Raw genomic sequence first — 14,864 nt, 5'->3', positions numbered from 1 at the left:
ACACACACACACAAACATATATCAAACGATGTAACACATAAAAGAAAAAGCAAGTGTGAACAAACAGAATCTGAATAGCAGAAAGAGAGAAACGAGAAAGAATAGTGTGCTGATGAGGACAACAATGCTCTCTCTGATAAGAGCCTGTGAATCTCTTTCAGTTCATTACACACACACACACAGTTCTGTCATAACCGATTAGAGTACATCAGAGTTCCACATTCAGGTCCATTGATAGCCCTACAATACCACAACGGTGCTCAGAAAAACACAGTTCTCTTGTTGTGCACTTGGCACGGCCTTCACTAAATGTTTTCTTTCTGTGGATTACACTTTGACAAAGATAGAGTATGTGGCATGAGCTCAATGGAGACACAGTCCACTGTTGTTTGCATTAATCGTGCACATGTGATAATAACTTTAATAAAGGGGGTTATGTTGTGATAATCAAGTGATAGGAAGTCTAGAAAAGTCTATTAAAAGCAGAGAAAAAGAGTAAACTGAAGTAATGACTGCTATTCCGCAGTGTTAGTGTTAGTGAGCAAGAAAAGAGATACGGAAAAAAGTGTGTGTTTGTGGAGGGTGTGTGTGAAAGACAGATGTGTTTAGTGCATTAGACCAACCAGACCTACAGCAGGAAAACACACCGACATTCTTGTTATGAGGGTTCTGGTGGCGCTTGCACAAACACACACACACACACACACACACACATAAAATAAAGTAACATTTCAACTACTAACTGCAGATACAAGTGTGATCTCAGCCAATATTCTTGTTTCTAAATACTTACAAAGGATTAATATGGTTTTTTAACTAACATTGCTGCAGTTTGAAAGGTTTAGACCCTGAAAATGACAGTTTTTTGTTGCCAGATGTCAGGTTATTGTGTTATGTAAGACTTTTTCCTGTTACATTAACAGGAGTGTTTTGGTAATCTGGTGTTTTATAGACTTTTAGGTGAGGGTTGTGACAAATCGTACATCCTTTTGTTTGCTTATTCCAATTCACTTTCTTCTGATTGCTCTCTTCACTGTGCAGAATTAATAGGTCGTTACAACAAGCAGCTATGGGATATGTATGTGTGTGTGTGTGGGGGTGTGTGTGCGTGTTGGGAATGAGGCGTGACGCCGCCGGTGTGTGATGATGAGCCGTCGGCCTAAATGTGTAATCAAATAACACAGCTGACTGACACAGGCACACCTGTGGCCCCTGCACGAGAAACCACATTAAAATTAGTGTTTGCGTGGATGTGGGTATGTGCATGTGTTTGTGTGTGTGTGTGTGTGTGTATGTGTGAGTATTTGTGTGTGTGTGCATCTTGACGTAAAAAATGTGGTTTCGTAACATCTCCAGATGTGTTTTTTCCCTGTAAACTGGGATTGAGAGATTTACTGCTGATTAAAGAGCCTGCACAACACGACACACACGCACACGCACACACACACACACACACACGCACACACACACACTTCCTCAGTAGCACTATATGTAGCGCAACAAGACAAGAAATAATGCAAATGTCGTTAATGGTTAATGGTCAGCGGTATCCTGTTGTTGTAGTACAGACAGTGACATCACTGGTGACCATAGCAACGCAGACAGTTGCCCCAGTAACGATGAGGCACACTAAAAACGTGATGTGGATTAGAGACCTGTAAATCCGCCAAGAATGACCATCACGCACGCACATACACACACACTGGCCTTCGTGGGTTCAGCACACTGTAACTTATTAACTAATAAAGCAGCACCTTGTTTTGGCTCCAGATCTACATTCATTACCTGAACACACCCCTTTCTGCCCCCCCCCCTTCCTTTCTCTCTCTGTCTCTCCATCCGTCTCACTCTGTCTCCTCCCCCCTCACCTCACCTCACCTCACCTCTCTCTCTCAGGTTCATGAACCACAGGGTGCCAGCCAGTAAGAGATACCAGCCCACTGATTATGAACATGCTGCAAACTGTGCCACACATGGGGTGAGCCAAACAAATGCAGACAGAAACACACACACACACACACTTTCAGTAACAGATATCTTTTTTCTTTCTTTCTTTTGTTGACTCTCTCTATCGCCGTGCTTTCTGTGTTTAGTGAGTTTGTCAGTTCAGAGAAGCCTCTGAGTAGATGGGAAGGATTGTGAGGAATGGGGAGGATTTTTGGCCGTGCCATTGAGGCAGTAGGTTATAATCTGTGATTCAGCCTGTAGCTTTCTCTAATCTGCTGTAATCCCTGCGTGCTTCCGCCTCCGAGAGAGCAAGACCAACAGTGAATGAAACAGAAAGTGAGAGATTAAAAGAAAACAGAGAGGAAATATGGCAGTAATGACTGTAATGCCTCAAATGGGCTGAGTGAAATCTCTCCCTGATACTCGTCCATTCATTCACTCTGCCAGCTAAACATCACTTCCTGTTAATTAAAGGAACCATTTCAACCTTTTGGGAAAAACACTCATTTGCTTTTTTGCCAAGCGTTAGATGTCTGTGCGCTAAATATTAAGCTACAGCCAGCACACAGTTAGCTTAGCTTAGCATAAGACTGACTCTGTCCAAAGGCTACAAAATCCACCTGCTACTATGGATTAAACTTAAATTATGTTCATTAGTGAGCTTTAGTTTGGTAGGTGGATTCTTATTGAAGTTTCCCAAACTAGAGGAATGTTAACAGGAAACTAGGGAGACATATAATACAAACACACATTTTCCCAGAAGAGGCTGGTAATTAAAATCTACTAACTTTAGTACCTCGTTACATTCAGAGTGTTTACAGTTATTACATTTTAAAGTTTATTTTACATAGATTAATGCATTTGGTCTGAACAGAAATCTGAAAGTTCTTCAGAAAAGTCTAATTTACAAAGTAAAATGTAGTGTTTGTATCAAGAGAAAATTATGTGAAAGTACATTTTTGTGTATTTCTGATCTTTTCTAGTTGTGGATTCTTCCCAGTCTGGTGGGCGGGTCTGTGCTCTACTTCCTGTCTGTGGACCAATGGCATCGTGTGGCTGCCTGGCTCTATGGCAGCGGTCTCACCGGCCTGTTTGTCACCTCAACACTCTTCCACACTGCTGCCTGGAAAATCAGCCACCTCCGGTGTGTGTGTGTGTGTGTGTGTGTGTGTAGCAGAAAACGCTGGTAGGGATTTGGCAGATGTGTGTGTGTGTGTTTATGTGCTGCTCCGGTAGACATTTACATCACACTCAAGCATACAGTTTGTTAATTATGACAGAGCCAGAAGGCCAGAGACCAAACAACAGATGTGGCGAGGTAATCACATCATCTTCAACTCACACCCTCAAAAAACTCACTCACACTCTCACATTCAAACAAACTCTTTAAAGTTTGAACCACTTTCCTGTCAAAACACACAATCTCTAACCATGAAAAGTATATAGGGCAGATGTTCTTTAAATGTGGTTGAATTAATCCGGACTAACATGTTATCAGTGTATTATCAGGGTGCAAACTACAGGGGAGCCAGGGGGCGCTTGGCTCCTCTTAATAAGACATGAGTTCCCCTGAAAACAGCAGATGGAGAACATCACCCAGGACTGAATTAATTTTTATTAATTATTTTATTAAAGTATTTAACAAATTTGGTGAATAGATTCCAAGTCCCCAGCTCCAACTTGTCTGGCCTTTCAGACACCATAGTCCAAAAAGACACAACAAGCACTGTTTTATATGTTGAAGGACAGAGTCAGTGTGTGTGTGTGTGTGTGTGTTTTCACAACAATCAAATTTTCCTTCAGAACGTGTGAGACTTTACAATCTGCTGAAACAAACATCAGTACCTATTACAGTACCTTGGTAATTAAATTTTTTTTGACACAGCAGACTGGGCTCCTTTAGAGATGATGATTATCAACAGGTAATGACTTATTTATAGAAATGAGCTCTCATCTCTCCTTTTTTGTCTCTGTGTAGAAAGGTGGAGCAGCGTTTCCACATGTGTGACAGAATGGCCATCTACTTCTTCATAGCTGCCTCCTACTCTCCCTGGTGGGTCACGTGATTGCAGTCTACAGAATATATGCAGTCTGGTGGATAATATAGCTGGTTGACCAATCTCTCCAATAGTGAACGTACTGATGTGTTTCCTCAGGTTGATGCTGAGGGAGCTGGGACCCTGGTCGTGCCACATGCGCTGGCTGATATGGGTCATGGCCTGTGTAGGATCCATGTATGTCTTCTTTTTCCACGAAAGGTAACACGGTCTTCCTTTGTGTCTGTGTCCTGGTTTGACACAATTAACCTGAAATCAAACTTCCGTCCTCAGGTGTTTACAGCAAACACTGGACCGCTGTTTGAAGCAGAAACAATTACATAGAAAATTTGAGGTATTATCGTTTCACGTCCCAGTTTTCTGCCTGCAGGTACAAGCTGGTGGAGCTGTTTGGATATGTGGCCATGGGGGTTGTTCCTGCTCTGGTCATCCTGTCTATGGTAAGAACAAACCACAAAGGTATAAGCGTTGTCTTTCTCTGCTTCTGAGAAACAAAAAGCCCCTCTTCCGCTGCAGTAGGCTTCCTGCTATTGTGTGTGAATCAGACACTGTCAGTATTTAAAGAAACAAACCGGTGCTTTTGTTTGTTTTAACCCATTACCTACAAACCACATCTAGTCACTGTAACGTAACTGCCAACTATTTTATGTTTTTAGAGTGACTTGAAACTTTCTTGCAGCTAGCATGTAGACTCTTAGTCTTCCTTGTGAAAATATGAGGTCATCTATAGATTTATCATCTACAAATCTCATGAAAAAAACAATAATGCTGTAGTAATCTCTCTTTTCTACCGTGTCTGTGGCTGTTGGATCAGAAATGTTGGGCTGTATGCTTTGGAAAATGGTTTGCAAAAACCATATATTATATTTGAATAGACTATTTATTAGAGGTCCAATCGATGTCGTTGGAAGCCTATTGATTATATTAGATTGATTATTAGGGACCCAGCACTGACCATGCGAAGGCCCTATTGTAATTATTATTTGTACCTTGTCTTTTTTCTTTTACTGTTAAGGCTCAAGCACTTTTATTTAAGCTGTATATCCTTTACTCTGCTGACTCTTATACTCTTATATTTGTTTTTAAATGTTCCAGGTGGATCGTGCAGGTGTCCGTGAACTGGCACTGGGAGGCGTCTTCTATGTTGTGGGCGTGGTCTTCTTTAAGAGCGATGGCCTCGTCCCTTTTGCCCACGCCATCTGGCATCTCTTTGTTGCAGCGGGAGCATGCATTCATTATTATGCCATCTGGAGGTACCTGTATTTACCAGGGCCACTGCTGCACACATCAAGGTGACTAGGCCACCTAAGATGACGTGATTTCACACCACATGTCTGAGGAAAGTGTATTTTAGTCACAAGACCACTGTGTTTTGACTACAACTGACCTGACTCATGAGGCGCCACACGGAGAGATGGTGCTGAGATGATCTGACTGTCAGTATTGACTGCGACAGATCAGATGAAATTCTCCAAAGGTGGGGCCAAAACCATGGGACCAAACTGTTCAACTAAAAATTATTTCAACATGCTATATGATGAAATTCAACTGAGTAACAGCCCTGGGTATGAATCTCAATTTGTGTTCATCAACACATGGGAGGTGTTTGCACAAACAGGGCTACATACAACGTGCCAGGTAGTATAGATTGCCAATATTCATTTAAAGGAGTAGTTAAACATTTTGGAAACTATGCTTATTAACTTTCTTGTCGAGAGTTAGATGAGAAGATTGACATATGTGGCTAGCAGCTGGTTAGCCTAGCACAAAAAATGGAAACGGAGAACTTTAATCTCTGTAACTGAACAGACGATATACAGTCAGCTAGTAAACTCCACCCTTTCCATATTCAACCATAAGTGATGTGCCAAAAGTAACCACACAGGAATTATATATTGGTGCTAACCCCCACTTTTAAATAGTGGAACTCAGTGTCACAAATTACTCTATTTTTATTTTGGTTTTAGCCATTTTTGCACAGCAGCAAAACATGAAAATATTGTCACGACATGTCATGTTTGGAAAGTCCAAATTCTGTGAAGACGCTGCCCCTGATTTCATAAACAAACATACTCACCATAGGTTGACATTTGACTGTGTTAAGCAATTTGCAGACAGACTTAAGGTCACTATATAATAGCTGGGTGACACACTGACACAAATTAACAGACACTCACTGTGATTTGTATTTGTCATTAATCAGCCTCAAAATAATCTCTAATGATTTTACTGCAATGTGATTCAAATGATTAAAAGTCTAATCGTAGAGCTGATGTCATACTAACTGTATTCTGGGTCAAATGTTAAATTCTCAAACAATGTCAAGGCTATTTGCATTGATTATCTTGTTTAGACGACTATGACTGCCAGTTGTTTTGTTTAAGTGATGCACTCTCAACCTTGAGCACTTTTCTATCAGCAACAGGGATGAATAAAATGTAGAATTTCCTAAAAGTTTCTGAATATGACAGAATTAACAGACAGGCATGTTATACATGTAGATTATATGTGCACATTTTTATACTTCTTTAAACACTGTTTAGATCAGGTTTTCTCTAACCTTTAGTAGTTCAACTGTTTCTGTTGGCAACAGAGCACTTACTCAGGAAGTAAGCATTTCTTTCTTTAAAAAAAAAAAAGATGTATTTTGTAAAAAAATGTTTTCACTGTATTAAAGAAGAGACACTATATTACAGTATACTGCATTTTGTGGATGCCAAAAATGCTTCATAACACCAAGTTTCAATCAGATAATGTGATTTATTTACAAAAATAATGTACAAAAATTAAACAAGATACAATAGTAAGCCCATTTCATGAGTGAATTGATTTTCTTTTCACTGATTTATGTGTGTGAGTGTGTGTGAGTGTGTGTGTCACTGTGAGTGTGTGAGGTTGGTGAGGGCCCGCAGTCGCAGTGGCATGGCCACGTTGATGTCTCGGTGCCACTGGGGTGTTGTGACATGTGGAGGTGGGGTCAGGACGCTCTGAGCCACACCGGGGGCCTTCAGCAGCGACCACAACTCCTCGCCTCGCGTTACTATGGCAACAAGGTCCTCTTCATCGGAACACCAGGCAACTGACCCGCCTCTGGTTACTGTTCTTAACTTGGAGAGGAACAGAGACACCCTAAAATAGACAAACACAATTAAATTACATTACATTACATACTGTGTGTCTGTATGAATAAATCCATCTGTATGGTTGTCAGACACCTGGGTATGAGGTCATGTGATCGTGATGCCAGCTTAGCCAGAGCGCTCATTAGAGTGGTAACGACTCTTGGGGCAGGGCAAACCGCTCCAGGTGGTGGGGCAGATGAAGTGACCTCAAACAGCACTGCCTCTAACGCCTCAAAACAGGAAGTGATGAGCCTCACGGAGCAGCGAGAGTCACATGACACAGAGAGATACTCTCCCAGCACCCACACCTGAAAGCCAAACAAGTGAAATATTATTTCAGTGTCAGGTTTTGGCACATTTCACTGTTTAGTGTGATATTTGATCATAGTTCAATACACAGGAAAAGAGGCTGAGATGTGAGAACAGCTTGAGATATGAGATGCAGTGACGTTTGAACGGGATCCAAAATACACAAAGGAAAAAGTATCAGCTTTAAAATCTGCAAGATTCTCCTCTTAGCCTTCGTCTGTCTCATGCAGAGTTCTGTCACAGCTTCATTACCACATGTGTGTAGATTTCTTCTTTGCTGTAGACGTTGGCTGTGGCTCCGGCAAACTCCAGCAGCTCATGAGACTGGTCCACCACCAGAGATGGGTGGAGCTTGCACAGCCTCAGCAGGTGGCAGCTGAACACCCTGCAGAGAGAGAGTGGACGGAGCGAGTGAGAAGATCAGGGTGAAGACATACAGCAGAGAAACACTTAAGTTCGTCTGTATGCGTTTACCTGTGGATCTCTTTGATGTATTTAGGGATGATGAGGAGGAGGCTGCTTCTCTCCAGCATGACCAGAACCAAGTGCGCTAAAAGCTTCTCATCAGCAACCTAGAAACACACACACACATATCGTTTATAAACTGAAACTACACATATTAACGTGCAGTAGTTGCAGCTGTAATGAACATCTAATCTCTTCACCGTGGTGACTGTGTTGAAAAAAATGTGCAACAGCACAGGGACAGTCTGGGCACACTGAACAACTCTCGGCCAATCAGCAACCTCAGCTAGCAGCTCATGGAGTGTGCCCAGACGGTCAATTGTGTCACCTGTGGAGAGATAAAAAAGCACAGTGATTAAATGGGTTATTAGCAATGTTTCCAGAATAAAGATTAAAATTTGCCAGCTGCTTTTCCCCAGTGAACCTTCAAAATCACTGATGACAGTCTGAACAACCACAGTCAACATTGCTAGGGAAAATTCTTATCACTGTTTGTGGAAACAATGCCCCATGTTGGCCACAGGAAGAAGTAATTGGAATACACCACGTTATTCATATAATTTATTATAATAAAAGCAATATAAAATGTTCAACAATTTATACCACTCTTACACAACTGCTACAACCAGAAGCCAGTTAGCTTAGCTTAAAGAGGGCAGAACAGCTAGCATCTGCTACAATCTGCTGGTTGGGGGTTGTAGGAAAGCGAATAAATGATTTCCCCAAATTGTCAAACTGTTCCTTTAATTGTGTGACTGTGATTACCTGAGCCTGCTTCCACTCGAAGCAGGAAGAGAAAAAGCCCTCGGAAAGAGGGATTTCGAAATGCATCAAGTGACAGGAGGCCACGCCCGCCTGGCTCAGAGATGGGCAAACAAGCTGACCTGCAACACACACACACACACACACACACAGCACACACACACACACACACACACACACACACACACACACACAAACCCAGTGAGATGGTGTTAAAAAACAGGAACATGGTCAAAACAGTCTAGTAGGCAATTTGGACACTTTTAAGGAAGTTTTGCTCTGATGTGTGCGAGGACCTAAGTTGCAAGACCAGTGTGGCAGAGAGACAGGGCAGATCCAAAAGAGTGTGGAGAAGCTCCACTGCAGTCCCAGCTGTCACCAGAGAGGGCAGCAAATCCACAAAGTCATCCACTGCTGCCGGGCTGTCCCACGCTAACAACTACATAGACAAACAGAGAAAGAAAGCAGACAGCTTGTGTATCCCTCACTTGGTAGAAAATGTACTCCTCTCCAGCCTACAGTAGGTGTGTGAGAACAGTTGAAAAGATCTCTGTGTGGATGAGTTTTCTTTGGTTTTCACCTTGAGCAGGTTTGGGAAGGAGTGGGTGTACTGTGGGACTCGGAGCTGCAGGCTCTCGAGGTTCAGTCGAAGGAAGCGTAGAAGCTCATGTGCCAGGAAGTGGTCGTTGAACAGCTCGGCAGGGAATCGGCCAAACACCAGGTTCCACACACTCTCACAATCCACTGCAGCCATCTCACCTAAATACGTTCAAATACATTTAAAATTCCAATGCTTTCAGTATTAGTCAAATACGGGAATTTTAACTTATATGCATCCGTATTTCTGCTTATGTACAACATATGTACTATGTGATTTGGAGAAATACAGACATATGTGGAGTTGAGCACATGGACATGTTGATGTGTATACACACACCATGGTTGAGGTAGAACTGTGCTATGGGCAGCATGACTCTGGCAAACGACAGGTCTGAGCTGAGCCGACCAAAGAGCGCCTTGATGCACGGGAACGTTCTGTAGACCAGCGAGGCGTCCTCTACACACACACAGTCCAGGATACACACCGCCTCCACCAGACACTGAGAGAAGAAACAGGACAGAGACAAGAAGGTTTACAGTGTTTCCAACCAATATTATACACCTGACTGTTTTTACTGCTACTGTACTGGAAATACATCAGATGGATGACTATTTAGGGTGGATTTCTTTCCTTAATATTAGTAAAGTGATTGTGTTAAATGATATTCAGACTCACCGCTTTCTGCAGGTCTGCATCTATCCTTTTGTGTGCCTCTGAGAGAAAGAAGAATACACATCCAAACTGTTCACGCTAACACAGTCAAATATAATGTACAGATACAAAAGAATAGATAACCATTCATGTGCAGAAGTTGTTCATTTGAAATATGCATTTACAATTACTTGACTTACTTTTCTCTCTCACTCACACACGCACACTACTTTAATGCACACACACTCACTGCGATCGCTCTGTTCGATGAGGCGTTGGCAGTACTGGAACGCCTTCTCTCTCAGGCGCTCCTTTGGAGGCAGCAGTCGGCTGGAGGAGGACGTGGCTGAAACCATAGAAACCACCGACCCATCTATCTCCGACCGGTCATCTGCAACATGGGAGGTCAGGAACGAGAGGTCACGACTATAAGCCTCCTCAAAGAAATGATGATATATTCTAATAAATTCCAGATAATGTATTCTCGGACTGCTTGCTGCCAAATCTGAACAGAGAGTAGGAGTTACAAAGATTGGAAAGGTTGTAAACTAATGTTTCAGTCAAGAGGAACTAGCCACCACCAGAAGCTATAAATCTGCAACTATGTGATTTTGTGAGAAGTTGTGTAGAAACTTTGTCATTGTACAAGAAAATACGTTTCTTCCACCACTGAGTGTTGTAGGGCTTCGGCTCCAGTCTTAAAGGGGTGCTACAAGTTTTACAAACCACCAGATGTCACTGTGCTGCTGTGTTTGAAGACCAAGTCTATTTTCGGCACGAACAGAAATAAAAGCACCAAGTGACGAGTTGTGATGGCAAAATTACTGTAAATGTAACCAATTCCTGGAAAAAAACATCGCAAATGTTTAGAAAATCAGACATTTTAGGCCGCAATAATCCCCAAAAAAGCCTGCAAAACCCTGGAGGGACTGGTACTTTGATCAAATAAGCCTTGAGACCACTAACATCAACTCACAGAAGTGTCAAGAGGACACAATCAAAATAGTAAAGGGCAGAGTCTGGCTTTATACTACACACACAGCACAAGCAACAGGTTCAGTAGCTCTTTGCCGCATGTATGTTTAGCATAGTAACATCCCATGTGGCCGCTGTCAGAGCAGTGTATTAGTCATTCATCACAGTGATTCATTCATGTTTAAAAACTCATGAGGATTAAAAGGAAGATTTAAAGGCGCAAACCCCCGTGAAAGTGTGGTCAAGAAGTCACAGATCAGCATTTCTCGGGGGGATGGTTTGTTAGTTTAAGTGTGCTTGTGAGTCATGATCACATCAAGTGCGGAGAATTGAGATAAGATTAAAGATAAACAGAAGATAAGTGAGAGTTTTGCTTATTTACAGCCTCTCAGAGGCACGTGCATGCAGGGAAGGTCCAAAAACACACGTCTTACCATTAGAAAAGGAGTGGGAGTGGGAGAGGGAGAGGCTGAGCTGCAGCCTGTTTGCTGGAGATGATGAAAACACACAGCGAGTGAATTACAGCCTTCCATGTCGATACTTTGAGGCTGATGTTCCTTGTTTGTACTTTGTAGCTATACATGAAGTAATGAGCCTGTCTAGCATGGGATGGCAACGGGTTGTGGTTTCTGTTGGTGGTAAAGTCATACCAGTGTCAGCTGTGGTGCTGTCGTTGGAAACAGAGTGGTAGGTGAGAAGCCAGTGGCGAAGCATGGAAAAGGAATAGACGTTCATCCACTGGTCGTCAGTGAAGCCCTGGCCCACACACAGCACAGTGAAGAAATCCCCTGACACCGTCCCATCCAGCTCTGCTATGGGCGCCGGCTGACACACACACACACACACACACACATAGAAAGACATTAAAGAAGTAAAGCTTATGTGAAAAAATAACTTAAGAGTGCGCTTTACAGGGTAAATATGAAAATAGATCGCTCACCTGACGTGACCTGGGCCCGGTAAAGAATCCTCCGGAGGAAGCACCGCCTCCCTGAGTGATGCTGGCATAACGCAGCCAGTCGACAAGTTTTTTACTCAAGAGTGTCTCTTGATCTGTAGCAAGTCAGGTGGAGAGAAAGAACTGTGTGAAAACTTCTGCTTTATATCCTCTTGGTCACTGATTGGCTTTTTTTTTTAATTAGTCTGTTACCTTCAGTGAGGCACTGGGGGCTGTGTGTGAGGATGGTGTTGAGGATGGGCAGGGTGTGCGTGAGCGAGTGAGATGGCCCCTCTGACGACCGGCTTTCCAGACTGCGAAGGAGCTGAGCGCAGAGAGACGACAGGTCAGCCCTGGATCCAGCCTGTTGGGGTTACAGTTAGAAAGAGACAGTGTTTGAGTAATACGTGTAGATTTATGAAAACAAAACAAGCTCCTTTATGTGTTAATAAGTAACTGTGTGCTGAATCCATGAACAGTCTGTCTCTCTCTCTTTACAGCCACCAAACAATTTTATTATACAATTCTATATACGCAAACGGACACCAAAACAAACTACAGTGCTTTTTTACTCTTTAAACAAAATCCACTCCATGTTGTCTGAATAGAAAGTTGTGGCAAAATGACTAGTGGATCAATCAATCAGTCAATAATCACCAACAATTAGAGAGGCAACAAACAATGTCTTATGGTGAACACCGCGTATGAACTGCTGCCTACCTGTGAGAGCAGCAGGGCAGCAGCGTGGCTGTTCAGTTGACTGACGTTCTCCTGGTTGTAGTTCAGTTCCTGACCAGAGAGAGGTGGTGTCTCTCTCAGCACAGCGGAGCTCAGCACCTGAAGCTGCTCTGCAGGTGACGAGAGGAGCGACTGGACCCTCTTCTGAAGCTCCGGAGGCAACCTTCGGTCAATGACAACAGAGAAGACAGGACGGTGGCAGAGGTGAATAAAAGTTAATACTGAATATTAAAGAGTTTGGAACAGAATCAGAATATGATTAATGACTGGGAAGGCGAAGGTCGGCATTGTGGCTCTTTGTTTTTTCCGCTTGCTACCTGAGTGGGCAGATGAGGGGGTTTGGAGGACAGAGACGGAAAGAAGAGGATGGGGGAGTGATGAAGGAAGACTAATAAAGGAGCAACATGAAAGTGTGAACGAATCAACAGGTCTAACATGAGCAGATTAAACTGGGTGTGAATGGACTGTGGCTCGTGCGTCCTGTATGGGAGGTGTAGACTCTTACGTCCTGGTGTACTTGGAGGCAGAGAGGATGAGGTGCAGTCTCTGCAGCGAGTCGACAGTCTCGTGACCGAAGTCCTTCCCCTGGAGCAGCTTCACTAATCTGCTGTAAAACTTCTGCAGCTCAGACTCCTGGATCTCCCTAGAAAGGACACGCACAGACTTATTAGTTAGACATTGTGCCACCAGATCGACTGACACAATATTAATCAACTCCATTTTTGATTGTTGATCCTTCAGTGTCTTTTATATGTCCCCTGGTTATGTCTTTGTGTCACTATTGTCTGTGTTTATGTGATTTTGGGGACGAGCTCATATGGTTAGGTCATTGTTTTACTGTCTGTTTATGACACTGAGATTAAAATGAGCCTGTATGGCTAAATGAATGTGCCTTGTCCCTCCGTAAATAAATAAACTTTAATCCCTGAGGTCGTTTAGCTGAAAAAAAGTCACATAAATATCCAGTATTTCCGGTTACAGTCTCACGAAAACAAAGTTTGCTGGTTCCTCTTTTGTGTTTAACGTTACTGCTTTAAACATATTAAGTTAACTAACGTTACACTATTAAAACCAACAGACGTGAGGATGAAGGTTGTTGTTAGCGGCAGCCCTAGCTGTGACAAACACCTGTCAAAGTACCGCTAAATAACAATAACGTCAAAGAGCTCAAACAACACAACAATGCTCCGACGGGCTCGCTAGCGTTAGCATAGTTAGCTTAGCAGAAGAAATGGCGCACACGCACACGCACACACTGCTCCCTTTTCTTTTTACCTTGCTTGTTTAATTAAACTCTCGGAGCCGTGAGAGTACATACTGAGAGAAAGTGGTGCAGTCCTCCGCTACTGCTGCCCGCACCGGAAGGTAAACAGTGCGGTCGCTAAAGAAGTCCTGAATGGAATCACATGACCATCACTTTGGTTCCGTGTTCACCGCGGAGACGTGATGGAGCAGCACTCCGCCATAATGAGCCATAGTACACATCAAACCACAATCTCTAGCTTTACATCGGGCTGCAACTTAACAACAACAAATTATTATTAGAGAAATGTGTGTGTGTTTTTTTTTCTGTTGTTCTGATGGAAGTATTTGACTTATTTGACTTGTTGTTCTTCAACAGTTCCATTGTCTAAAAATTTAGTTAAACACATCTGATTTTACTGTTATGCAAATTAAAAAGGACCAAGCCTGCATATTGTTCTTGCACACCCACTTTTTTTTAATAGGTTGCAAACATACTACAGAAGCAAGCTTTCGGCAATTGATTCAAATACTTAAATGCAAATTTTCAGCTAATTAAATTGATTTATATAATTACATTTTTGATACCTTGCATTTTTACTCTTGATGATGAAAAAGATCTGAATCCACCAATATTGAGATTATTTACTGAAGTAAATGAAATGCCATGAAATAATCAATTTCGAGAAAAGTCCTGCATTCAGATGTTTACTTAAGTATTATAAAAAGTAGACTCTTTAAAAGTTACAGTGCTCACTTTGCGGAATGGCAATTCAAAGCATCCTTTACCTAGCAATATTGCAATATAAAAATACTCCATTACATTTAATTGGCATGCATTGAAACTACCACTTAAGCAAACAGCATTATCAGTGAAATGAAGCTGAAGAAATGAAAGTGAATATAAGCTACTCATGGTGCAGAAAAATAGCCCAGATGAGTTTTATACTGGATTATTATTAGCACTGTATTCATTTATTGTTAGAGTTGGTTGTGATAGAGCAAATATATACATTGTTGTTGTAGTTTAATTTATAACATATTTGATACAAAATGTT

At 42.3% G+C, this 14,864-nt stretch overlaps 2 protein-coding genes across 3 annotated transcripts in view; one reads left to right on the top strand and one right to left on the bottom strand.

Annotated features, from left to right (window-relative positions):
- Nucleotides 1-6,654, top strand: part of mmd2a (monocyte to macrophage differentiation-associated 2a) — an 8,070-nt gene extending 1,416 nt beyond the window's left edge. Inside the window, exons 2-7 of the mRNA XM_035655370.1 lie at nucleotides 1,897-1,978; nucleotides 2,931-3,091; nucleotides 3,926-4,000; nucleotides 4,104-4,205; nucleotides 4,375-4,444; nucleotides 5,100-6,654. Coding sequence (XP_035511263.1) covers nucleotides 1,897-1,978; nucleotides 2,931-3,091; nucleotides 3,926-4,000; nucleotides 4,104-4,205; nucleotides 4,375-4,444; nucleotides 5,100-5,300 — 691 coding nt within the window. The 3' untranslated portion in view covers nucleotides 5,301-6,654. The remainder of the gene's footprint in view (nucleotides 1-1,896; nucleotides 1,979-2,930; nucleotides 3,092-3,925; nucleotides 4,001-4,103; nucleotides 4,206-4,374; nucleotides 4,445-5,099) is intronic.
- A 90-nt stretch (nucleotides 6,655-6,744) lies between these two features.
- On the bottom strand, nucleotides 6,745-13,961 carry ap5z1 (adaptor related protein complex 5 subunit zeta 1). Of its 2 annotated transcripts, XM_035655367.1 has the most exons (18): nucleotides 13,840-13,961; nucleotides 13,070-13,207; nucleotides 12,547-12,727; nucleotides 12,040-12,190; nucleotides 11,830-11,942; nucleotides 11,540-11,714; nucleotides 11,324-11,377; nucleotides 10,165-10,305; nucleotides 9,939-9,976; nucleotides 9,600-9,762; nucleotides 9,243-9,421; nucleotides 8,959-9,101; nucleotides 8,666-8,784; nucleotides 8,101-8,228; nucleotides 7,910-8,007; nucleotides 7,688-7,820; nucleotides 7,220-7,434; nucleotides 6,745-7,133 (listed from the first exon to the last, which is right to left on the bottom strand). In XM_035655367.1, exons 1-18 carry the CDS (start codon nucleotides 13,878-13,880, stop codon nucleotides 6,881-6,883), a joined length of 2,463 nt encoding a protein of 820 aa, XP_035511260.1. In that variant the 5' UTR covers nucleotides 13,881-13,961; the 3' UTR covers nucleotides 6,745-6,880. The 2 variants fall into 2 exon arrangements, with proteins under 2 accessions (XP_035511260.1, XP_035511262.1); XM_035655369.1 differs by lacking the exon at nucleotides 11,324-11,377.
- Nucleotides 13,962-14,864: the final 903 nt, after the last annotated feature.

This window comes from Morone saxatilis, unplaced genomic scaffold (genome assembly GCF_004916995.1).
Source record: "Morone saxatilis isolate NCDOM2014 unplaced genomic scaffold, NCSU_SB_2.0 Contig14, whole genome shotgun sequence".
In the NCBI taxonomy this organism is placed as follows: Eukaryota; Metazoa; Chordata; class Actinopteri; family Moronidae; genus Morone; species Morone saxatilis.
The sequence above is the reverse complement of the archived record's forward strand: the minus strand, read 5'-3'. Positions and strand labels throughout refer to the sequence as shown.

Coding starts and splice junctions, on each gene's coding strand:
- ap5z1 (XM_035655367.1), bottom strand. CDS start 13,880: ATGTACTCTCACGGCTCCGAGAGTTTAATTAAACAAGCAAG. Junction 9,977..10,164: donor CATCGAACAGAGCGATCGCA/GTGAGTGTGTGT, acceptor TCTTTCTCTCAG/AGGCACACAAAAGGATAGAT. Junction 7,435..7,687: donor AAGAAATCTACACACATGTG/GTAATGAAGCTG, acceptor TTTGGCTTTCAG/GTGTGGGTGCTGGGAGAGTA.